General features: G+C 37.1%; 1 protein-coding gene and 1 long non-coding RNA gene across 8 annotated transcripts in view; one reads left to right on the top strand and one right to left on the bottom strand.

Moving 5' to 3' along the window:
• The window catches only part of Syt16 (synaptotagmin 16), a 160230-nt gene that overhangs the window by 21692 nt on the left and 111311 nt on the right, over window positions 1-27227 (bottom strand). Inside the window, exon 7 of one of the 7 annotated variants that reach the window (XM_010605728.2) lies at window positions 4868-12703. The exons of 4 other annotated variants lie outside the window; for them this stretch is intronic. In XM_010605728.2, coding sequence (XP_010604030.1) covers window positions 12390-12703 — 314 coding nt within the window. In that variant the 3' untranslated portion in view covers window positions 4868-12389. Of the gene's footprint in view, window positions 1-4867; window positions 12704-16168; window positions 16395-27227 lie in introns of those variants that run through there. 2 more of the 7 variants (XM_010605732.1, XM_010605731.1) reach the window with 2 other exon arrangements.
• LOC104849335 lies at window positions 11446-16329 on the top strand. The gene is made up of 3 exons (XR_004518305.1): window positions 11446-11515; window positions 12970-13083; window positions 16255-16329. It is a non-coding gene; the product is annotated as an uncharacterized LOC104849335 (long non-coding RNA).

The raw sequence follows: 27227 nt of genomic DNA, 5'->3' as shown, positions 1-27227 counted from the left end.
GAGGAACTACCTACCTCTGTATACGAGCACCTACATTTTACTTTCTCAGAATCCTCTTCAGATCTAATTTAGCTAACTCATCCTTTTTCTTTCTTTTTTTTATTTTTTTCCGTACCGGAGATTGAACTCGGGACCTTGTGCTTGTGAGGCTGGTGGCAGAACGACTCAGTTAAGTCCCCAGCCCCCAGCTATCTTTATATAGCTCCTTACTTACCTGATATTATTTTAAATTCAATACTTTAAACAAGCACTTGAGGTAATAAATGCTGATTTGAATAGGTTTCACTGTAAAAGTCCGTAGCACCCTGAGACTAAGTCAAGTACATGGATCATAAATGTAGAGCTTATATTTCTAATATATGTCTGCAGTTGGTATTTGAAGTTAATGGTTTTTGTATATACTAAAATAAGCAATATCATTCAAGCTCATAAAATTTGCATGTTGATGCTGTGAAACTTTTTTAACATAAAAAATTTCACACATGTACATATAAGCCATCTGCTAAAACTTTATTGATAAAACCAGTAGCAGCAGTTTTACAAAATTGGAATGATTTTCAGTTTTGAATGATCGTGAATTCAGTTGCAGCAGACATTTTGTACAAACTTGAGCTAGTGCTTCTTTTCTGTTTCAGCTTTAAACAAAAAGCAATTGGAATTCATCCTCATGCATTTAAATATTTAATACAGAAATAGTTTTTAGACCGCATAAAATATGCTTTTCAACATCACTGTGAGAGTGAACATCTGCCTTAAACATTATTTGTACAGGAAAAATAGTGTAATTCTTCTATTCATGAATTTATTCCCTACTATAGGTAAACAAATTTATATTTTCCAACCTATTTTCAGAGAGTGTATCTAACAAGAGTTATTGACATTAAATATTTCATTAATTTTTCCAGCGAAAACCTAAGAACAGTAATACATTAAAACCATTGTCATGAAATCCTGAATACTACAAAAGGTAGAAAGGTTTTTGAGTTTAATTTAAAAACGCTCAAACCATTTCTTAAATACTATTCACAGGCAGAAGTGAATTCAGAGAGGAGTGGGTCATTGCATACCTGTACCTGTCTATTCTACTAACAGCCAGGACATATTTGTGTTTCTTTAATGGAAGACACCAAAATCAACAGTCCCATAAGGAGAAACAGAAAGATACCTACATGGATGTTTGAAAGATTTTTCAGAAAATTTTAAAGGGAGGATACAACCTCTGGGGGGAGAAAATACTCTCTGCCCCTCTCTTGACCCTATGGACTACCTATGGAATCTCTCCAGGAAAACTTCAGAGGAGGAAATACAACAGCTATCAGGTCTAAAAATGCCTACGAAGAGCTGAGAAAGGGTCAGAAGGATCCCACCTTACAGCAGATCTGGCTTTTAACAATCAATTTGCCAAAGAATCCTTCTATTCTTGGAAATATTAAACTATGTTATACTAAAGTCTCCCCAGTAGTGAAACATGTAATGCTATTGACCACTATTGACAAACACCAGACCTCAGAACAAAGTAGTACATTAAGATAATGTACTAAAGTAAACATGAAATAGAATTTACAGTGTTAATACATGTGCAACTCCAGCTGTCAGTAGAGTAGTAACATAAAGCACATTCCCTGCTAAGAACAGTGTGTTCCATGTAGGGTAAAACCTCCTGAAAATCTCCTAAAATTGTTACATATGTTCAAAATGAATGAATCATTCACATTTACATTTTTTCATGCAAGTTCTTCAAGGACACCCATCAAAAGTTGAGATATAGAGGAAAACCAATAAAATATTTTAAAACAACAGAGCCACACACAGTATGCATATGGTGAAACATAAAAGTGTGAATGTGAACAACTGTTTCAGATGCCATATGAAGACAGAGGAAGAATAAGATTTATCTTGAAATGTGAACACAAACTCTTGCTATGAAATCTTGGATATATCATAAAATGATTTTTTAAATCTCTACTTGTCCTATGAGATAATAAAAGTATATTTAGAAAGAAAATTATTATATGGGTGAAAATGTCACTTGACAGGTGAGAGATGGACCACACTGATTCTTCAAAATAAAATGACAGCATAGATTGAAGGTCCTTTTTTGATGGGGAAAAAGAACACTTCCATGTGCCGTTTTCAAATCTCATCTTGTAGAAGGAAAATAAAAGGTATTCAATTTAACACCTTACTTGTACTTGAGTTAAATTGTTCTAAAGAGAGTGGTGCCTTCATCTCAAAGATTGACCATCCACTTGAAAAGATGGATTTACTATTTTTCTGGTGTACTGGGTGTTTGAACAACAATGAAGACTAGAATGTAATATTTGTTTTTATTTTTTCCCAGAGGCAGAATGACTAAAGACCATTCCAACTGTAGCTTGTAGTCAGACAAATTACTGGCAGAGATTTCAAGGTGTCAATTACTTTGATATAGCAACATAAAAAATGGATCTGACCTTAATATAAAAATAAAATTGCCTGCAGACTCCAAAAGCTCTGTGAGTCTTTGAAAATTCTGCAGGATGTTTCTCAGTCTATTCCCTAGTCAGGCAAATGGACCTGGTCCACACCAGGGGCTCAGGATTTATTATATAAATGGGAAAAAAATGAATGAATCTGATTCCCACAGCATGGTGAACATAGTAGAACAAGTATCACTCTTCCTATCACTAGATGGAGAAATGTAGGCTTGGTAAATTTGGGACTTGACATTCATTCTAAAGCTCATTAGTGGAAGCATTCGTACCAAAATACAAGCTGCATTAATTTCCATCCAGTATTCTTTACACAACTCCACCTTCACTTTTCCAAAAGACCTGGTCTCACAAGTTGTTACAAGCAAATAACAATCAATACACATAGAAATGATCTCCAAATATTCATTGGACATTGCTCACCACTTGGGCCTCCTCATTTCCCCAGTGATTGCCAGTCGCTACTTCAGCATCCATCTACCTACTCACTCTGCCTATGCGTTACCATGAGTGCTCTACCATTCAGAATTCAGGGCTATGATGCTTACAACCATTCTCACTAATTTGTACAATTGACCGTGGCAGGGCATAGTCACAAAGCTTTCTGTTTCTTGGCAGGAGCAATAAAGGTAAAGTCATATAAACTAGTAACAGAAGGATGTTTTCCTTCATGAGTTAATAATAATATAATTAGCACTTTTTATCAACCTATATTTAAGTCTTTGCTCAACAAAAGAAAACACAACAGTCTCTAAATGTGAGCCATGACCCTCATAACCTTCAAAGTTTTTTCTGTTTAGATTCCAAGGAGAGGGAGAAAAAAAGGTTTAGATTGGCTAACATTAATTCATGAAGGAATGTGATATTTTTCGTAAGACTCTCTCCAAATGTAAAGTAAACCTCACATCTCTGACAGGGAATTGATTTGAATTTAGGAGTTGCTACATGATACTTAATGAACTGCATGAAATAATCCATTTATATTTTTCCTGAGAACATCTACATTAAAATTTGTCATAGCAACTGGCACTAGAAATAAAAATAAATAGGGCATAAACTGTGATACAACCATGCAATTGAAAATTATGCAACTCTTTAAAAACGAAGTTATCATGGTGTAAAAAGACACAAAACTTTAAATGCACATTAGTAAATGAAGAAAGTTAATCTGAACGATCTATATATTATACTATATGACAACTATAAGACATTCTGGAGATGGACAGTTTCTGGAGACAATAAAAGACCAATGATTTTCCAGGATGTGGGGTGAGAGGGAATGAATAAACAGCACCGAGGATGTTTAGGGCAGTGAAAATATTCTGTGTGATACTACAGTAATGAATATATGTCATTATACATTCCTCAAACCCATAGAAGAGCTGTATGTGGTCACATATGCCTGTAATCTCAGCAACTCAGGAGGCTGAGGCAGGAGGGTGAAAAGTTTGAGGCCAGCCTTACCAAGAGCCTGTCTCAATATAAATATATATTTATACATATTATACTCACACACACATTTTTTAAAGGGCTGGTAGTGTAGCTCAGTGCTCAGTCCTGGATTCGATGAACATAAACACCAAGAATAAACTTATGTAAATGGCCCATTTTAAGTAATATGTCCACATAGATTCACTGATTGCAGCGATTACAACACTGTGGTTGACAGGAGGTCAACAGAGAAAGAAAGGTATACATAAGTGAAGACCAGGGTCTACGGGAGCTCTCTGTTTTCTGTTCAGTTTAGCTGTGAACCTAAAATTGCACTAAAAACTGAAGTTCATTAATTTTAAAACATAAAGAGATCACAAAATCATTTACCTGGAAATATATGTCAAAAAAATTTTTTGTCAAATCTGATTCCAACAAATATAACAGAAATTTCTGCCTCTATAAAGTACACAAATACTAAAATCTTACTTAGAAATTTAAAATAATAAATCTGCAATAAAATGACATTTTAAAATACTGGGAAATACTTTGCATTTCATAATACTGAGATCTAATTTGTGGTTGCCCTGGTATGGCGGCACAATAAAAGACTGCGTTAGGTATTAAGAAAGCCCATCATGGTTTGTGGAGAAATGTGGCAAATAGCATAGTAATCCTTGTTCATGGCTCTGGCTACAAAGAACTTAACAGTCTTAAGAAAGACGTGTACTAATGGTATAATTGACAATGTGAAATAGGAAGAAAAGGGCTCAAGGTGTAGGGGAAGTGGGAAGGGTAGGGGAAAGGGAATAAGGGAAAGAAAAAATAAGAAAATGAAAAAATAGAAACAAAGTCTTTGTAAACAGGGAAGGGTGGAGAGAGTGAAGAGAGGGCAGGGACAAGGGGAAATAATGAGAACCAGGACCTGTCATGTACAGGTACAAGATCCCAGTGATGAATGTAACTGTAGTGTATCCCTAAAATGTACCAGTAAACTCAATGAGAAAAAAAAAAGAAAGACATGTAGGTCAAGCACATGCGAATATTATTAAGAGCAACCCTCATGGAAATACCATTCTGTCAATGTATATGTGCCTTGCTTCACTGGAGATTGTATTCACAGCTTTCTGATATCTTTTCTCACGTATCAAGGTCTTTATCAAATAAGAGATATCCACTTTTTGTCATGGGCCACCAACTGGTCAACACTAAAATATTACCTTCAATTAGAATTGTTGAGTCACCAAAAATTCTGACTCAACTGGCATGCTTGATGGCTGTATAGCAGACATTTGAGATGAGCATTTATGACATTAAGATACATAATAAATCCACTGGGGAAACTCCAGTCTATGCCTTATATTATGAAATTGAAAGCATCAAAAGGTAGATTTAGGTTGACTTAAAAACTGATACTAGAAAATAATTATTGGTCCATGTGCCTCTTGGAAACATCCTAATGTTGACCTTTACCCATTTCATAAGGATGACCCATATGAGTCCGGTTGTTGATAAAGAATACATGTTTCCCTCAATACCAAAGAGATATGGAGGGCTCTTTGCTTATATCATCATCCTTTTATCTTGTGGCTACAGTCTCCAGTTTATTCACTCAAAAATAAAATGTAACAACACTACTAAAACACAGTACTAGTTGGATGTGGTGGTACGTGTCTATAACCCAGCCAATGTAGTTGGGAGTACCACAAACAACACACAATGCTTAGAAGCACTGTGTTGCATCTGCTTGTGTGAACCTAGCATCTCAGGGTCTAACTCAGTGCCATGCAAAGAGGATTCAGCTACAAAAATCAGAAATACTAACTATCCCATTACTAGCTCATGTTGTAACTGACTTCATTGCAAAAGGGGAATTCTGCACTCTGCTCAGATGCAAAACAAACCTATTTATTTTCAAGGAAGCATAGACCAACAAAAATATTTATTTATTAACTAGAGACAGAATAATTTTTCTACTTTCCTTAAATCCTCTTTCTCTCAGAGGAGGGAAAAAACAATTTTAGAAATGCACTAAGCCAAATAATTAAAGGAAAATAAAAAGATGTTATTATTTACCTATAGACCTTATGAGAATCTAGGAATATTCAGAAACATAGTAAGAAACACTAAAAAAAATTGGTTAAACTTAAATTGTTTCACTCATCTATATCTTCCGACCTCGAGTTCAGAAATTGAAATGTTACACTTAAGGACTTTTGAGTGAATACATTTTGTTAAACCCAAACAACAACAAAAAAAGGTCACATAGTTACTTAAGGAAGGGGAACTGGAGTCAACAAAAATAATGTATAAATATGGTATGCATATGAGTAGGAAGCCTGCCTTCTTATAGCTAGGAAGTGGAATTGGTAATTTTATTACTCAGTGGCATGAAGTAAAAACTCTCATGGAGTGAACTAAGGAAAAGTGTTAGCAATGCTCAGCAATTTTGTCCCAAGAAGAATGCCTACATCCATCTACGGCCACCTATGATTTTGCTCTGTAAAGCCACAAACTATTTCACAGTGGCCATACATATAAGTGATTGTGTGTCTAGGGTACTGCTTTGTGACCCCAGGGAACGAAAGCAGTCTCTTCCATAGCAGGAGAGCCTACAGGCATTCCCAAAGTTACTGAAACAAAACCCGAATGAGAACCCCCTAGAGAAATATTTATGAAGCAGAGAAAAGTCACCGTGGAAAAAAATGTCCAAAAGCAAAGAACACTGTCCAGGGTATTACGATTGTGGATTCTGTGGTGAGGTTACCTACAAAATACTAGATTTAGGAGAAAAGTGACAAAGATTGCTTCCTGGTTTCCTTCCATTTCCATATACAGAATCAACCCTGGAAGCAGATCTTCCTATTCTAAAAGACTTCCAAAGATAATGATTCTGGGACCTTTTGGGCAATTTTCCTGTAATGTAACCAAGGTTCCCTGCAAGCTTAAGGCTGTTTATAGCTCTCCTCAACAAAGTGACCAGTAACCTAAGATTAGACCTCCACTTTTTATGGACTGTAAACTAACTTAATGATTATATTTTGGTAACCACTAGCTTTATGATGATTAATGGCTTTAGTGTGTAGTCATAACACTTCTAAAAGATTTTTAAAATTCTACGTGAGCTATCCCATATGACAAATGCTAGATGAAAAGTAAGTTCAATGAATATATTTGAATTAATGAAAAATGAACTTCATATAACTCCATATATCTAAGTTAAAGTCCCACAGCCCATTATAGGTGGATATTTTGACCATATCCACAGAGTCAAGAAGGGAAAAGGTGTCAAATCCTTTTGGTTAGAGCCCTACATTCTGGATGATTGCTGCAGGAAGTCACTTTGTAGCCTTCAACCCTCCCATCCAAATTATTTAACTTCCTTATGTGTTGAATTATTTCCAACTACAAGCCCCAAGCTCAGTGATTCTTATCCACTGTTTTCATGGTTCTCTTTAACTGGGAAGCCTGGAACTCAAGGCAACACTGGGCAATTTGGCAGTATTTGGAATGCAGCCTCCCGGTTCTGCATCCCCAAATCAGACTTAGTTTAAAAATCAGAAAAGTGTATGATGGATTCATGGCTCCTGGTAACATAAACTTGAAGCTGTTTTCTCCTGACTCCTTTTCCATATCAGACGTCAACAAAAGTTTCTGTAAATTCATAAAACAGTCCTCTTTACTCAAGATTTAAATCACTTGAGAACAATGGAGCATACTTTTGATTACATAAGAAAATTCTTGCGAGTCACTTTAAAGCAGAATTATTGTCAAATTACAGAATTCCTCTGAGTATGGTTCCCCTAAGAGAAGCAGTGGCTGGATCACTTAATTTTTCCTATCTATAGGGACATGAAATAGAAATATAATGTATGCCTTTAAAAGTATCGATTTTTTAATATAAATCATTGCAGTATTATAGCCTTTATTTTACTTTTTAAGGTCAAAGTTAAAATATGTTGTCAAGTTGTTATCTTTACCAACCTTTTTGATGGGGACCAGGTACCCTACCCTGTAGGAGCTGCACAATTGGGGGCAAGGCTTTGTGTGTGATTTAACAGGATATGCACCCATGCACCAAGCTTTTACATCTCTTCCAAACTAAGAAGAAAAGACCAAGATTTAGCTATTTCTTCAGTGGAATCTAAGACTTGATTTCCTCTATATACCAGGCTTTATCCCCTGATAAGATCCACTTTCTCTGCAAATCCAGGCTAGCTTCCTGAGCCTATCCTTTTAAAGTGTCTGAAAATTGTTCTGAGTTTTTCTCTAGAGTTCTTTCCCTCCCTAGAAAGAGAAAAATAAATGCTTCTTTTCAAGCATGACTATCTTGAGGAAACATGAATACTAGCTGTGTGTCAGGCTTTTTGTAGGCACATCACAACTGTGATGCAAGTAATATCTTTTTTAAAGACCTTGTGAGGTAGGCATTATTTTCACTTTCCAGTTGAAGACACTGGGGCATGGACTGGCTGAGTAATCTTCTGAAGGCCACACAGTTAGCAGAGTTCCATCTGACCCCAGCCTAAAACTACACCGTCTGTGCCAACTTCACTATATTCACCAACTTCTTTTCCTCCATCTTTAATTAGTTCCCACAATGCCACAATTTGTGGCAAAAGGGCTGTTGATATTAAAGATATTTTAGTTTATTAGTTTACTCTTCTTCATAATATGCTATTAAATACCAAATGTATCTAGCACATTTATTTCTTTCATTCTCCATGCACATGGAGTATGATCTTTTAAGTTTTTTTAGCTTTTCCTAAACAAATGTTTAACTTTTCAGATAATAAAAACACTCTTGCCAGTTCAGAATAATCTATCATTTGCTGTTGTTTGCATGAAACAGGCATGGAATGCTCCTTAACTACAGTTTCATTAAAACTAAGTCTAGACACCCATGTATTTTCTTGTCCGATTTCTTCATCAGCAAACAATATACCTGATTTGGTTTCATATCACTTAGAAGTCACTCTTTTCAACTCACTTTTTGTATCTTAGCATATTAAGTGCTCTTCTGTGAAAATACAGCCAGTTTGGGGGAAACCCTGAATTTGATGTCCACACTGAACATCGATTACATTAATTTAGTGGGTAGTAGAGAAATACTTTCATTTTGCCTGATGATAGTTTCTACCTAAATGATAGTTTGCTTAGCAAATTTTTAGTTTTCAGATAAGATCTTATACAGCCACAATATAAACTACAGTAGGCAACCAAAAGGTAACAATATTTTGTAAAATGCTATCAGGTCTACATAATGAAAAGTTAGAAGTTGTGTTTCTGGCTTAGTGTAGCAGCTCGTACTGTGGAGAACATCAGCATTCGAAATCAATCACTGAACTGTCACTGCAGGGTGTCAGAGTTAAGTGAGTGACGGTCCAACACCATCCTCTTTCCCTTTTACAAATACAATGATTCTTTCTCCGGCTTTCTGCAGGTGGAATGCTGGGCATGATTCATCCAAAGGCTATGCAAATTCTTCCGCTAGTGAAGGCAGGACCACCGCCCCCCCAGGCAGTTATGCAGCATCAGCAAAAACAGGCTCCAAAACAACTGTGCATCACACAGCAGCCAGTGAAGTAGAGAGAACTGAGCAGGTGTTCAGCTGCCTGGTGAATGGTCTATTTAAAAATTCAACAATAGTCAGAGGGAAGCAGGGATCACAAGAGCCACCACCATGATTGGTAGAACCAGCACTTCTTGATTCAATGTACACTAGTGCCCTAAGAAAGGGCACAGTACAGAGCAGACATCCTAAACCTGGTGCATCACTTCCTCTCAACAGTATTATTGAAAAAGCACGCTCTTTAGGAAAATTACTGAAAGAATTCCTAATACCCAAATCCATAGCGGCTTCCATGTCAGCTCTCACCATGAGAATCACTGCCTAGATGAGGTAGTCAGAAACAGCTCTCTCACTGAAGAACCAACTAATTATCTCTCATAACTCTTTTGAAAAGCAAATGTGGATGTAAAAGCTCAAGTGAAAAACATTGTAAATGCATTTGCGTCTAGACTTTGCCAAGAAAATAAGGGAGTTTAAGTGCATGAAATCAAAAGATCTTACTAAACTAGAATTTCAAATCAAGGTTTTAAAAAATCAGCCTCCTATTTTAGTGCATCTTGTCTTTAGAATTTTATGTTTATACAATCAGCTGAGAGGAATGTTGCTATATATTCAAGATGTGCATGCCTCCTATATGGTGAGTAGCACCAACATAGAAAAATTATAAAGATAAAAAGTGCTTTTCAGGCATCTCTTCCCTTAGAACTGCAACATAAGCGGGCTATTGGAAAGCAGATCGAGCACACAGGATATCTTCACCACACCAGCAGAAAACTTAAAATTGGTGGTTCAAGAGAGCAGAAAATAAAGTAGAACGTGATTACTGGGTACCACAGAACAAGGGATACAGGCAACATGAGGAGCAGGAAAGTACGAAGGGGAAAAGCCCAAGGCTGCCTGTACAATATACAGATTTTTTCAAATGTAAATTTTAAAGTGAATGCTGCTATTATGCTCCTGCATAAAGGAAAGCATTACGAGGCTGCTCCACTTCCCTTTAAACACAAGGCATAAAGAGAGTAAGGGATGTGAAAAGCCAATTCTTTGTGCTGCTACTTAATCAATCGCACTCAGTTCTACTCAATGGTGTAGCCACCCTGCAAAGACCACTCAGCAGTTAATGGATATGATGCTGGAAAAGCACTCTGAGGTCTTCCAAAGCAAGGTAGGGTAAAAACCCAAAGGTGCATGGTTTTATGACCTAGTCCCAACAACTGAGCAGCAGTGTGTATGAAATGTCCATGACCTGAAAAGAAATAAAGACAGTAATTTATTCTGCAAATTCTGATTCTTTCATATGAAATCATTTCTTTCAGAATTTGAACCCTGAAATCACAGTAGAGAGTAGAGTAGATGCCCTAGTCTGGTCTCATCAGGATAATCATTACAGGCTGAAAGAAATAAATAAGTTCTTCAAGTGTGATAGCCTACCCTTACAATCTGTGAAAATGTAGAGCTGAGGAGGAGTTACGTGTTCTTGACTGTATACATCCGTCACTAGCTATCACTCTTCACACAGACAGGGAAAAGTCAACAATGAAACACAAAAGCTAAAAATAAGCCACGGAGCAACTGCTCAGAAAAGCTGCATGTTGGGCATAAGGTTAAAGGTACATTCCTTCCTTTTTTAATTACTGCCAATTTAAAGCCACTGATATTAAGAGTTCCAATCTAGGAATCCAGAAGATAAACATGCTCTGCATAAGTACGTAAGTCATTCCTAAGTAAAATTCCACGCTTGTAACCACACTGGATCAGCTCACTGGCTAGCACATGCCCAGATGCAAGTGGTGACGAACACACATTGTGGTGAATGCCATGAGAAATGACAGGTGTAGGCACTTCAAACACTCCAAAAGTTGTCGTTTCACGTAAGCTGAAAAATACTTTGTCATTCACAGGTGTTGCGAGGTTCATCTACAAGAGTCAACCAAATCAACCTTTAGTAAAGACCCACTGTGTGCAATTTCCCACGCACTCATGACAGAAAATACTGCACAAATATGAACGTGATTAATCTGCAAGAATAGCTTCAAAACAGGTAAGTATGAGCAATGACTATAGAAAAAGCATAACCCACGAAACATTAGATTCAAAAAATTAATATGTAGATCTCCTGGTTTTCTTCTTAACATTTAGGAATTTATTCGATGAGAAAGACAGCACAAAAACCCTAAAAGTTACAAGTTTGAAATCTTACATAAGAAAAAAGGAGACAAATCGTATAACAGTAGTTTTTCAGTTTTTTTCCAGCTTCAAAATGACTCATATAACCAAGTCTCATAGAAATCATTATATAGAAGTGAGAAAAAAGAGGTGCGTAATTAGTACAAATTCATTTTATAAGTACAACTTAGAGCATTTACTTTTTAGGTAAATAGGTTTTTTGATAAAGAGAAAAATGTGAAATAAGATTACAGTTGCATTATTCTGTGAGTCTCAACATCTGAGACTCATTTTGGTATTTTGGAATTTTTTGCACTGAGAAAATTCTGACATACGTGTATGTGATTACAAACAGTAACACTTAATATCTCCCTTGAAATCTTGTTATTCTCCAAGAAACAGTGAATCGCTGTGAATAACAGTGAGGCTGGAGAAGCTTCATCCCACACTGTAAACCAAAACTCAACAATCTATTAGCACAAATTACCTCACCAGTGGCAACAATTACCTCAACTATGGCAACATTTTCCATGTTGAACGTTTAGCTGGGTATTGTAGCTTTTTATTATGATATTTAAATCTAAAGGCAACTGTTCAGAAACCCAAAGCTCCCACGCAAAACATTTTAGGGTTGGTAAAATCTCAATTCGAAAGCCTGAAAAGAGTACCAGGATACAATGACTTGGTATCAACATCCAGGAATACCGGTGACCAATGCACACATAGCATACGAACACCAGGTGGCCAACCTAGGATTCCAGCAGCGTGTGCCATCTGCACACTTGTTGGCCTTTGATTTCCTTCATTTCTTCCCAGTGATCTTGCTCCTCCTCTCCACTGCTGTTCTGCCCCAGCGCGATCCAGCCAATCATTTCTTTACGCTTCATAGTACGCCTATTATAAATGGAAATCATCAGTGTGACATCCGAGAGCTGGAAGAGGGCCACCTGGAAGACAAAGGTCTCCTTGTACACAGGATTGGGCTGACCACGTCGAAGGGATGTCTTGCAGCGTGACATCTCTTGACCCACAGAATTGAGCAGAAATAGTTTTCCATATGTATCTATGGCAAAAGCCAAAGAAGGAAATGAGAAAACACCAGTGATTTCCGTTGGCTAGTTTAGTTGCAATGTTTACATGAGCTGCGAATTTGCAAAGAAAATTATCCCCCCAGTTATATTTTATTTAAAAATGACATCATGTATCTTTTAAAAAAATTTCTCTCTAAACTACAATTTTTACTCCTAACTGAGGTATATGCTGGTCTTTTAAAAAATCAAAATGTTTGGGTGTTTCCTGAATTCATTCTCTACATTTTGTTCAATGCAGGCAGCAAGTTGTTTGGAGTTTACAGCTCACTTCCCCACCTAACAACCAGTCAAGCTTCCTAAAATGTAAACCCAGATCTTTGTAATTTACCTTTCCCTCCAAGAGCACTGCAAGGTAGGAAACAAATTACAACCTGCGTTTTTCTTTGTATGTTGATCTTTTTCTATTCCAGTTTGATGTGTTATTTTATGCACTTATCTGCTGAGAAACACAAGGTGTGAAATTACACTGCAGGTGTGAAAACACAGCTCTGTCTCAGAAACAAGGCTCTGCCCTTCAAACTCTTCTATGAGAAAAAGCTATCAGAAAACCAACAATGAGGAATTGAATTTGTGTTTTTGTGGCTGTACAGCTTCAGGATTCCTGAAGGAAAAGCTCAATCCAGGAATCAGACTGCTCCAGAAACTCTGGTGCCAGTCTTTGCAATGGGAATTGAGTTCATCCTGCAAATAAAGACATGCTCATTTCATGAAGAATAACTTCCAGTTTTATCCTATCACAAGATTGTTTTCTAATTACAAGTTAAGTCACTTACTACCAAACCACCATCAAGTTGGGTTTTATGTGTATGAGACAGAAAATAATTTTATAAGCAATCTAGTCAGACACCTGACCAAAAAAAGGGGAAATACAGCTGATTACTCTAGTTTGAAAAGAGAAGTTTTCATCACCATAATAATGAGCTTATTTAACATCCAGAACAGAGTCCATGCCTGTGAAATCCTGATAGTGTGGAATAGTAAGGGAGGAACATGACAGGGTCTTTCGGGGTTCAGTGACTTACTCTAATGAGCACCCAACAGAATGGATGGAGAAAGAGTCCAATTAAGTGAATTTCCAATTTAAATGAGCTTTGTCTTAATTATTTGAAAATTGGTAACAGTGGCTACAAAGCAATACTGAGCAATATTTCATCTTCTGCTCATGACTCAGAAACCTTTACAGTATCTTTAATAACTCAGAACCATTATCAAAAGGCCAAATGGGTCATAATCCCTGAATGGTCCTGTCAACTGCTTTATTGGTCACTCATCTCATCATAAAGGAAGATGTCACATGTACCAAAACATTTACAATAGTATATAATCTCCAATTTATCACGGCATAAAGGATGCCATTCGGAACTCACAGGCATTTTTGAGAAAGAATGCGGTACTCCGTGGTTAGTGCCACAGCCCACACAAAAGGCCCACTCCTTCACAGCATAATGTTTCATTAATTGTACTACAGACTGAGTCTCCAGAGTTAGGGTACAACACACTCTGATGTTCTGGGAAGCAGGGCATCTAATCTTTCCACCCTTTTTAATTTATTACTACTCGCGAAGCATTTGAAGCATATAGACAAGAACAGTGAACAATGTCACGCGTATCGCCTTGGGTAGTTACGTAGCATTTGACATATATGCTACTGATCTTTTATGTTTTTCATTTGATTTTCAAGAAGTGACTATTACAATTGAAGATCCTTGAGCTTGAACATGTTCAAATTCTTAGATTTGTAGTTCACTTCCATGTATGTTTTTAGATCTTTACCATGCTAATAGATATAAATAAATATACTCAAAATATATTCAATGGCATTTTGTACACTGAAAATATTCAACATTCGATGTCTTCCTGAAACTTGTTTTTATTCAGCATTAATTTTTAAAATATTGCTTCTATATTCATAAACCTGTGATTCATTTATTTTTATCTGTTGTTCCAATGTATTAGTAAATCACAATATTCTTAGCCATTCTCTTAATTGCTGGACATTTGTTTATACTAACCAAGAATTGAAAAGACTTCGGTGAACATTTTTATTTATTTTGAATCATACTGATATTCAAAAAGGATATATGTTAGCAGACTTCTGTGCAATTGACAAAATCTAGATACAAAATATTTGCTAGTTATATTTATTGCTAATATCTTTTCTCCGTCTATGGTCAATATTTTTGCTTTGTTTATAGTGATTTTTGTAATACAAGTATTTAAGCTTTTTCAGAGTCAAGCATATCAGTCATTCTTTTCAGCTGATACTTTTTATCCACAGTTTAAAAAAAAACTATCCAAATCCAGTAGTCTCCCATATTTTCTTCTCATAATCACAAGAATTTCTTTTCACACCTGATCTTTAATCCAGCTGGAATTGTCTTTCCAGGTACTGTGAGGGAAGTACTTAATTATTTTTTCTGTATGGAAAGCAATATTCCATTATCTCTCTGCTGAGTTGTAATACCGTCTATCTAATAAGATATCAAGCTTTGGGGCTTAAACATTTTTTAAGCCTGATAATATTAATTATCATCCTTTTATAATATATCTTGATATCTGATACCGATAACCCCTGTCTGAATTTTAGGATTAGCTTATCAAGTTTTGTAAAAAACAAAGAAAAATACCAAAAACCACTATTGGAAATTTAGTCAGGATTGTACTAGATATATCGATTAATTTGGAAAGAGCTTATTGTTTTCATAATATGAAATGTTTTTAATCAATGAATATAGTATAATTATCAATTCAGTTTCATTTTGTTTTTCAAAAAGCTTTTTCCTTTTTCCCTATAATTTACTTACTTATCTCTTATTAATGTTATCCTTTGGTACCTTAGATATTTTGTTGTTGTAATAGAAATAATTTGAAACTCTACTTTCTAATTCCTTTTTTTTTTTTCATAATATGAAATGTTTTTAATCAATGAATATAGTATAATTATCAATTCAGTTTCATTTTGTTTTTCAAAAAGCTTTTTCCTTTTTCCCTATAATTTACTTACTTATCTCTTATTAATGTTATCCTTTGGTACCTTAGATATTTTGTTGTTGTAATAGAAATAATTTGAAACTCTACTTTCTAATTCCTTTTTTTTTTTTCAGCTTTAATCTTTAATATTATTACCCTTCCCCTACCCATCCCACCTTCCCTACACCTTTAGCTCCTTTCTTCCCATTTCTCAATGTCAGCAATCTTATTAGGATCTTCTGTATTATTGCAGATTATTCACACCAGAGAGACTATTCGGTATTTACACATGTGTGACCTATTTATTTCACTTAGGAGTATATCCTCAATATGTATCCATCTTCTAATTCCTTTTGATGTAGTAGAATACAAATGATTCTGGGTTCTTTTCCCCAGTACCAGGAATTGAACTCGGGACCTTGTGCTTGCCAGGAGGTGTGGCGCCACTGTGCTAAATCCCCGGCCCTTACAAATGATTTTGTATAAGAATATTATTTTCCATTGAAATTTTTTCTTGCATTTTGCATGTAGACATCTTCAGTTCTCATTTCAGATTCCTGGTGGGTCCTGGGAACCACTTCCGTCCTCGTCTTTCTCACGTTGCTATATCCCAGCATCCGGACACCAGATCTCTCGGAGAAAGTGCTTCTCAGCTGTTTGCCACTGCACCATCATCTTGGAAGTTCAGATTTTCTATAAATAACGATAGTTTCATTTTCCTCAAGGCTTATTCTGTAAATGTCTTTTTCTTATTCTACTGCACTGTTCAGTATCAAAGACAAATGATACCCTTCTGTTCCACATATTAGTTAATATTCGATACTGTTTCCACCCTTGCAGGTTCTTTCCTACTAAGGAACATAAAGCCTTAAGACTACATTCCCATCATATCTTGCCAGGATGTTTCCAGTTAGACTCCACTAACAAAAGCAAGCTGTGTAACACAGACAGTAGAAGGAAAGGGAAGCCACAATGAATGCCCTGTAGCCAGCTGTGGGCATGTTCAGGTATCTGTGGGTGCAAAGGAATTGCACCCAAGTGTTCAAGAATCCTTGAGAATAAACCTTCTAGCTGCACACAGTTCAGATCTTCTGGGCATCTTTCCTGCGATGCTTATGCGACTGGATTTCTGGAAAACAGTCTTCCTGATCTTTATTCCCCAGGTTTCCAAGGGTTAAACCCTGTGCTAAGCAACTTCTGACACAGTATACCTAGAATATTTCCTAGTTTTCAGACCAGGTCTGACTAATGTAGTAAGTACCAATCTCAGGTGGAATGCTGCCATGAAAGAAAGAAAAAGAGAGAGAGAGAGAGAGAGAGAGAGAGAGAGAGAGAGAGAGAGAGAGAAGAGAGAGAGAGAGAGAGAGAGAGAGAGAGAGAGAGAAACACAAGAAGGAGACTTGGCCTTGAAGTTTCATGCCAGGTAATAAAGAAAATAATATCAGAGGATAGAACAGAGATCTGTAATCCATATTTTGTGATGGTAAAACTGCCATCTGCTATAACTTGGAAGGAAGAACACATGCCTAATGAGTTTGTTGCTCTAGGGAAATAGATTTTAAAAAGAGAAATTAGAAGTGTGTAGTCAGTGTTACTAGCTTCACTTGGGATGAGAGGGAAATAAGAAAGGAAAAAGAGAAAATACAGAAATTCATACCTTTTTTTTTTTAACTTGGAAATTCAATTGTTTCCAGACTTCTAAATAAGAGATGGATTTTTAAAGTCTTGGAGTAACAAAGACCTACCAAACCTCCTTAGCTAAATAATGTGATTGTTAATTCAGGTCAAATTCTAATTAAGGGATTGGCCTTCCTAGCAGATTTGAGTTGGCTGGGCCATGTAGCGGAGTCCTAAGCAGTGGAACGTGAGAAGCAATGTCATCTTCAGTCACAGCTCTATTCAACCATTCCTACCCAAGCAAGAAATCTCCCAAGGTGTCCTTCCAGGGTGACAACAGCGACCACACCTTCAATGTGATACTTTGGACGCATTAAATGGCAAAAGCCTGCCTGCTTTACTCAGAATTCAGAGGAAAGTTACACAAAAGTCACACAAGTCATGTTGGATGGTGATGCAATAGAGCTTTTGCTGAGTTAAGCCAATGAGAATGTAGGTTTATGTGTTAAAGTATCATAGCTGAATATACATTAGCACATCCTTGACTACACATCTGCTAAGAGTTATTTTTACCACTAATGATTAGTGCATTTTAGCAAAAGCTTCTGTTTGCATCTATGAGATAATTATATTTTCCCATAAATCAGTTAATATGTGAATTACACTAGCAGATTTTGCTAGTATTAAATCATTCTTGCATTGGTAAGGTAAGTCTAATTGGTTGATAATTAGTGTTTTTGGAGAGTCCAATATGAACCACAGGTGTGTGAAGCAGGGTGCGGAAAGGGAAAAGGGAGAGATTGGAAAGAAGAAACAGTAGCATAATCACACATCGTTTGATTTTAAAATATATAGTATGCTTTTAAAATATTCTATAGTCTATTGGATTTATTCTTATTCTCTCTTAGGTTTAAAGTTAGATTCAAATGTTAACATGAACACTTGACAATAACAAATTAATCAACATCTCTGCTATTTTCTTTTTTAATATTTTAATTTTTGATAGTTTTTATTTTTTAGAACAGTTTTAGGTTTAAGACAAAATCAAGTAGAAGATACAAGGATTACCCCATAGTCCTTGCTCCCACATATATATACGCCCTTCATGCTCCTTAATTTTGATTTTTTTTTCCCATGAAGCATTGTATGAGTTTGAACAAGCAGCTCTAGTATGAGTGAATCACTACCTGGTTTTACAATATTTTCTGATATTTTTCTAACGTATTTTCCCTAGTTTTAAAAGTTATATTAAATAATACAAGGATTACCCCATAGTCCTTGCTCCCACATATATATACGCCCTTCATGCTCCTTAATTTTGATTTTTTTTTCCCATGAAGCATTGTATGAGTTTGAACAAGCAGCTCTAGTATGAGTGAATCACTACCTGGTTTTACAATATTTTCTGATATTTTTCTAACGTATTTTCCCTAGTTTTAAAAGTTATATTAAATATATAACCATCATCAGCACCCATCTCCTAAATTCTTTTCATCTTGTAAAAACTAGAACTCTATATGAGCCAAATACTACTGCTCTAGTTTCTTCTCTCTTTGGCACCTGGCACCCAACATCCTGTGCGTATCTATGGTGTTTAGTACTCTAAGTATCTCATACAAATGGGATCAGGCAGGATATTTTTGTGACTGGCTTATTTCACTTAACAAAATGTCCACTAGTCATATATTTTATAGTATACATCTGAATTTCCTTCCTTTCTAAAGCTGAATAGTACCGCATTCTAAGTATACAGTACATTTTATTTATCCATGAATCTATCACTGGACATTGAGAGTGCTTCATGCTTTCGCTAATGTGAATAATACTGCCACGAATACAGTCGTCCAAATATATTCTCCAGACTCTGCTTTCAGTTCTTTTGGGTATACTTTCACAATCTGGTAATTCCTTTTTTCTTCTTTTTTAAGAACCTCCATATTGTTTTCCACAGCAGCTGCCCCGTTCATTCCCACTGCAATACAGAGGGCTTCAATTTTCTAATTCCTCTACACAGTAGTATTTGTAACTTGGTGACATTTTGTTCTTGGAAGTTGCTCTCCTGAAGGGTGTGAGCTGATGCTTTCACCGCAGCTTCGACTCGCATCCTCCTGACAGCTCCTGGCGTCGATACCCGCATATTCCTGGTGGGCCCTTGTGTAACCTCTTCGGAGAAATGCATCTTTGAATTCTGCGCCCATTTTAAAATCAGATTGTTTCGCTTTCTATGACTGAGTTTTTTTTTTTTTATTTTTCAAAAAGCCACCCTTTCCCCAGTGATATGTCTTGGCACCGTCGTCAAAAACCACGGAGCCACATCCGGTCATCTCCACCCGCCTCCTCAGCACATCAGAAGTCTTCGAATTCTATCCCCCATTCCTGTCCTTCATGTAATACCTGCCTAGAATTTTACTTCCACTTTTTTTTACTCCCAACATTAGTCATTTTGACTACCGCTCCTAATTTTGTTTAATACAATCAATGCAAGCAACTATCTGCTTACACGTTGATCAACTTTTTGTTCCTTCTTTATTCCTTGCATCTCGTTACATCTTCCTAATTTCAGTTTCTCCCCTGCCGGGACACATCATTTAGTAGTTCTTTCAATGAAAAATCCTTCCAAACTTAGTGGAAATATCTCCATCTTTTTCCTTCACCAGTGAACAAGGTGTTTGTGTGCTTCTCTCAAGAGTTTGGTATTATTTGGTATTATTGTCCCTCTGTCCTCTCTTCTTATGGCCATTTCTGTTTCTTATTTGGAGAAATGCATACTCACTTTCTTTTCACATTTTTACATCCAGTTGCTTAGGTTTTTTTTTTAATTCAGTTGTAGTGTTTATTTATTGCGGACATTAATCCCTTTTTGGAAACAGAATTTGCGAATTGTCCACATTCTGTGGGTTTCCTAATCGCTCTGTTGTCTTTTGATGCTCAAAGACACTGCATTACCCTGGAGGAGACCACACCCCACCCACCCTTACTCCTCTGTAGATGATTATTTTTAATTTTTGATTGACTGGTTGTGACACTGGGAATCGAATCCAGGGCTCTGATTTTTAGCTACATCCCCAGCCTTTTTAAATTTTTGAGATAAGGTGTGACAGTTGTTCAGATTGGCCTTGAATTTATGATCCTCCTACCTCAGCTTCCAAGAGTGCTAAGACTGTTGGTATGTGTCACCACATCCAGCGGAAAATCTTTATTCAGAGTCAGTTTTGGTGGCACACACCTGTAATCTCAGCTGTTTGGGAGGCTAAAGCAAGAGAGGTGCAACTTCAAGCCCAGCCTAAGCAACATAGTGAGACCTTGTCTCAAAATAAAAAATAAAAAAGGGCCAGGTATATACATCAGTGGTAGAATACTCCTGGACTTAGGGCCAGGGATTTAGCTCAGTGGTTCCATCACCTGCCTCGAAAGCACAAGGTCCTGAGTTTGATCCCCAGTACCAAAAAAAAAAAAAAACCCTGGACTTAATTTCTGGTAACACACACACACACACACACACACACACATTTTAATCTTTATCAGATATAATTCAAACACTGTAACTACCTTTTTTCCTATTGATTTTAAGATTTCCAGTCTAATTTTGATATCATTGATATCATTTGATATCATTGTGACAATTAAATGACTTGATTTAAAAAAGAAATACCACAGGTGCACTCAATAAACTAGAACCAAATCTAAATCTTCACATGAACTGGACATAATTATAAGCACACGGGGGCTACTAATACACAGTATTTAACTGAAAATTGGACCCAAATTAGAAAATGGTTGTGTACCATTTTTGTGAGTCATTTTTCCCTGCACTACATTTTTTTTCTCTCATTGAGTTTATTGGTACATTTTAGGTATACAGTACAGTTACATCATCATTGGGATCTTATACCCTATGTGACAGGTCTTGGTTCTCATTTTTTCCCCTTGTCCCTGCCCTCCTTTCACCCCCTCCTCCACTCCCCATTTACAAACACTTTTTTTCCATTTTCTCATATTTTTTCTTTTCCCTTATTACCTTTCTCCTACCCTTCCCACTTTCCCCACACCTTTAGCCCTTTTCTTCCTATTTCACATTGTCCATTATCTCATTAGGATCTTATGTACTATTATAGTTTTTCACACCTGAGAAACTATTTGGTATCTACACATGTGTGACTTCCCTGCACGACATTTGTAGAGCATATCCTCAGCATCCTGCTTATTCACAGCGAACACGAGGCAGCTTGATTGGCTTTGTTGTTCCTCTTTCTTCTAGTCTCTCCTACTGTGAGTGCCTAACAAGGTTAATATGCTGCTGCTGTTAAGCATTATTATTTGAGATGTAATTATTATATGTGGCTAATCGTGCATGTGCTAAGAAGCTGTTTTTACCTGGAGGGCACATCTTAATGACAGTTTTTGACAAGGACCATTCTATGTGTGGATATACACGATGCAGCTACATGTAGTAGAGGAAAGCATAGCAAAGATGAAGATGGAGAAGATCTGCCAGTAGCTAACATTTTAGAAAATGTAGCGCATGTGTCCATAGTATTCCCTTGTCAGCCTGATTTCATAGAGAAGGAAATGAAATTCAGGGAGGTTAAATCAAACTTCAAAGCAATGCAGTAATTGGGTGGCAGGCCTATGATAAGAACAAAATAGTGCTGGTAATTGTGGTTGAATTGCTTTCTCAGGAAGCCCAATTCAAAAGATAATGAAATGCTTCAAATTCTTATTGATAACCTTTTCAAAAGCAACTGTAAAAGGACACGAGCATTTCAGATGTCTACCCAACACCACACTCACACTGCCTTGTCTCTGGAACATCAGTCATGTGCAGACCTGGATCCTTCGCCACTGGTAGATTTGTAAACTAGTCTACACCAACCTAATAGTAGTAACAGTGGTTCTGAACCCTGACATCCATTCTAAGTGGCGTATTACCTTGAAAGTGAATGGGATGATGTCTGGCAAGCCATTATCTGGTTTGACCTAAGATTTATTCATGGTGTTACCTCATTTAAATATGAGTTATGAGGAGAGTCCATGGGCTAGTTTCAGTAATTTTCAAAGTGTCTTTTTAACTCCCCCAGCTCACTTATGTGACTGAAAAAAATGTACCACTTTATAACATGGGCATTTTCAACAAAGGACGATTGGCTGATTGATTGATTGACAGACATATCTACTTATCTATGTTAGATGAGCAGAGAAAAAGCTCAAAAGTGGAGAAGAAGACATATCTGGCCACATACTCTCCCTTGGGACAGATGTGGTTTATAGAGGACATCACGGAAGATGCCCTCAGTTTCAGCTGCTGGCTGCCTTTTTATCCTATCCAAGGCAAAGCCAGAGAAACAGGATTAGATAGATCGTGAAATGTCACCCCTATGTAAAAAGAAAATGTCCTGCCAGCCACAAAAGCCCTTTTATAGCTGAGATTTGTGTTTTGTTTGGTTGACCCACTTGACCCAGCTTGTCTATTTCAGAACAGACCAGATTGCTTCCCCGATCTTTTATAAAAATTTCATATATAAAGGAAAGAAGGGAAAATATGAGAAAAGGAAAAAAATGGAAACAAAATGTTTGTAAACAGAGATGGCTGGAGCGCGTGAAGGGAGGCCTGGAGAATGGGGGGAAATAAGAATCAAGAGCCGTCATGTAAAGGCACAAGACCCCAGTGATGAATGTAACTGTACTGTATACCTAAAATGTACCACTAAACTCAATGGGAAAAAATTTCATATCCGAAAACTTCTTGAAATAATTGAACAGTGCAGACACATATACCCACCACTTTGAGTGTTTGATTTTTATTTGTGCTCCCTTTGCTTTCTCACGTGTCTATGTATCTATCCATCCATCAGCCCATTTCTGCAGTAGCCATCACTGCTCTTCACCTCTAAACACTTGAGCATGCCTTTTGTTAACTAGAATTCAGTGCATTGTGATTCTTCCTTAGGGTGAAATTTATAAACACAAACAGCTTGGTATGACTCAGTGAGTAGTGACACACACACCTCACTGCCCACAGTGCTGCCAAGATATGGAACGTTTCCATCACCCCAGAACATTCCCTCACATCCCTGCTCAGTATGTCCTGGCACTGATACCTTCTTGGAGGCAACTACTCCTCTGCTTTTCCACTATAGACGAGCTCTGCCTGTTGTAAAATTCTTTATCAAAGGAATCATGCAGTAGGTAGTCAGTCAGTTTTTGAGATTCCTCCGTGTTGTTGAATGCCTAAATTAATTTTGTTTTTATTACTGCATAGTATTCCTTTATATAAATACACTGTAATTTGTTTATTCATTTTCCAGTGGACTCCCTTTTGTTTTTGCCATTATAAATAAAGATGCCATAAACATTCTTATACAAAAAAATGTTTTTGACTTATGGGTCAATACCTAAGAATGGAACTTCTGGATTCTCAGTGTGTGTTTTATTGTATAAAAAAGTGGTTGTTCCATTTTTCACTTGTACCATGAATGTATTCTCCATATCCTCAATAGCGTTTTTAATTTTAGCCATTCAGTGGGGATGGAGGGTGTAATGGAGATGCTGACTGTTGCTGGTGGAAATACATACCTTCATCATGGCTTCATGAGCTCCTATTGGAGTAAAACCTACCCCATCTAGCTGTTTCCCCTGAGAATTTTACCTCAGAAGCTAGTGGGGGTTGGGAGCTACCTTGGTGGTTTATTTCTTCTAAAACCCTAAGAGGGTAAGAACTTCATCTAGTATTGTCTAATACACATATCATGCTTATGAAGAAAAGCTTAACATATCAAAACAATCATCTGACTGAGTCAAGTTGGCAAGCTCAAAGTTATCTTTGTTTCACAAAATATTCTTAGGCAAAAGGCTGTTACCTCTAAATCTCAGCCTTTTTCTCTTTCTGGCAAGATGCAAAACCTTAACAATACAAAACAGAAGTTCCCAATGGTCAGCTTCAACATATTTTGCACATTTCCTTCCTAAGCATCATTCTTTTCATGCTCAAAACCCATGGCTCTATTCCTGAGCCAAAAGCCTGAACACAGGACGTCGTGGCCCTTGCTCACATCGGCTTCCTAGGATGCCTGTCCCTCACAAGGAGCCCCCGGCCGGGCTCTGACACAGAGCTCTGGCCGTGCTCCCGCCACCTCCCCGGGGAACAGCTCACTTGGCATTGCTTCCACCACAATCCCCCACCACGGATCCGTTCACCTCCTGGCTCTCCTCCTCTTTCTCTCTTCCCCTTTCTTTCAAATCTGCTCAGTTACCTCATAAAATTCTTATTCTCTTCCACATGGGAACGAAAAATGTTTCCTAAGCTTGCCTGATAATTGTTGAAGCAGTGTTAGTGCGATAATGAAGCGGGACATAATGAAGAACCGAAGCCACCAACAACTACAGCTCTTGAAAGTACCAAGAGGTCCCTTTCAGAAGCGCCACAAAGAAACTTTCTACTTTTCCATCCCATCCTAATTAAACTGGCTTTTCCTCAAGTACCAGTGTTTTGAACACACAAAAAACTTTTGTCTTCAGTACTGGATTTCTGTTTTAATTAATATCTTTACAACAGTACTGTTTTCTAATACTTTGGTTGCAAAGATACAGTATGTAGATTGTACTGTAGATTAAACTGCAACACTCTGTGTATGACAAATTATGCACTAAATGCCATACTGGCTTAAACTTCTGGAATCAGATCCACTTCTAAATTATGCCTTGTCTTTTTCTATTGCACCATTTTAAATATTTGTTACAAGAATTTTCTTTCATGTAGAAATTTACGAAGGTATAATAACACTGCCCTCAACAACAGTTTTAACTGATATTCCTTCCTATAAAGCATATATTGTAATGACTCCCCAGTTTACAGATGAGGCAACTGAGATGCAGAACAGTTTAGTTACTCACAGCTTAGAAAGAAAAATAGCCTAAGTGCACATTCTGCTTTATCACCTTCTGCTTGACTCAGTGCTCTGTATTGACTGCTACCACCCAGAGCACAAAGCACAGCTTTGCACCTTGGACCGAAGAGGTCACATCTGTGTGTACCCAGCTCCATTAGGCTTTGTATCTCCACCATGCTTTTAAAACAGTTGTTCAGAGCTTACCACATCTCTGAAGGACAGGAAAATAGATTGGAAAAAGCTCACAAAGAATAATAAATCCTGCTGTTTAGTAATTTTAGAGCTATTGTGGAAAACAAAGCTGTATCTAGGTAAGAGAGTCTAGCTGAGCAATTAATAATCAGCATCTATTATAAATTGTAAGTAGCTCTCACCTGACTCTGAGTGTTGACACAAAATGTGGGCCATGCATCTGGTCACTTCTGCCACCTAAAGGCTTTCCTTACTAACTTGCTGTAATGGCTGTAATATTGCTCAACTAACAAGATAACCACTTACAAGAGATGCTTTGTGCTCTGTGGTCTGAAGCACAGAGAAGGGCAAAAAAGAATGAGAGCTCAGATTCAATAGCAGGAATTGACCCTTTTTCTACTTGCTCACCTGGCTCTTCCCTGACTGTTGCCATATGACGATAGAGCCCATTGACTCTTTCCACCTACCACATATGGGTTGATTTCATCCTCCTTTCATTAAGACTTAGTGCCTGTGGCCAGCAAGCTCTTCATCCTCCACTGTACCCACTTCTAATTTACTTTTCGTATACATGAAAGGACAGAGAGTCAACAATATTTTCCAGACTCTCTTGCAGCTAGCATTCTACACAAAAATTGGGTTTCTGTAGTTAAAAGTACAGCGGTACCACAACAAAAGTGTTTATGAACAATTTGGTTCACGAACAGAAGTATCTTCAAAATTTTGTTTTTGTTTGCAAACTCTGCATCAGTCAAGACAGCAGCTATTTTTTCCCATGCGAACGTGAACATGGCCATCTTTTCCATAACTGTTGAACAAATTAAATTCATGAACTGAGGTACCACTGTATTTGCATAATGTGCAGAGGCAGATATGAGACAAAAGCTGTTTCCCTGGCCTATTAAAGTTTTCTTTGATGACAGGTAAGATCATTATAGAGTGAATTCATTTTTAATATCAAATTCCAATTTTCAGTACCTAATTGCCCAAGTTGAAAGGCTACTGGGGCAATTAGCAATAGTAGCTGAGTCTGGTTTGCTAAAGCCTGGATTATAAACTGGGAGTAGCTCTTAAGCCCTTCTCTATAGTGCATACCCAAGAAGTGGTAATTTCTCCTGTTGAGATGGTCCTGCATCTCCCCAGATCTGCCTCCCCCACCTCCTTCTCCATCACTGCCATAACCATTACCATTTTTTGTATGTTCGCTATGTGTGAGGGCCTAGAAAGTAGGCACCATGCTAAACCTTTTAAATAAATCGTTTGATTTAAATATCAAAATAATCCTACAAGGAAGGTTAAGACCTCTTCTCTTTTTTCCCCAGATAAACTAACTGGGTTTTAGAGAAGATATAAATTGCACAAGATCAGGGTAGAAATAGCAGATAGGTAGCAGAGGTAGAGCTGGAATTCCATCCCAGATTTGCTTCCCTCCAAAGTCAGATCTCTGCCTCTTTAAAGTTGTGGGCCTGTGACATGCTGGAAGTTTTAATTGTTCATCCATGTCATGTTGCTGAAAAGACATCATTATTTTCCTTTAAACAGTACAGACACAGAGACCAGTTTATTTCATGTCAAGGTGCATCTAGATATTGTAGAAGCCTTCAGTCTAACAAAATGGCCATTGAAAATAGGACACACATATGTAAATACCAAATAGTTTCTCTGATGTGAAAAACTAAAAGTGTAAATAAGGTTCAAATTGTATAATTGATAATGTGAAATGGGAAGGAAAGGGCTAAAGGAGTAGGCGAAATGGGAAGGGTAGGGGAAGGGAAAGAAGGGAAAAGAATAAATATGAGAAAAGGAAAAATGGAAACAAAGTCTTGGAAGG

Source organism: Fukomys damarensis, unplaced genomic scaffold (genome assembly GCF_012274545.1).
Source record: "Fukomys damarensis isolate Sample0158 unplaced genomic scaffold, DMR_v1.0_HiC HiC_scaffold_21, whole genome shotgun sequence".
NCBI classification, from domain to species: Eukaryota; Metazoa; Chordata; class Mammalia; order Rodentia; family Bathyergidae; genus Fukomys; species Fukomys damarensis.
The sequence above is the reverse complement of the archived record's forward strand: the minus strand, read 5'-3'. Positions and strand labels throughout refer to the sequence as shown.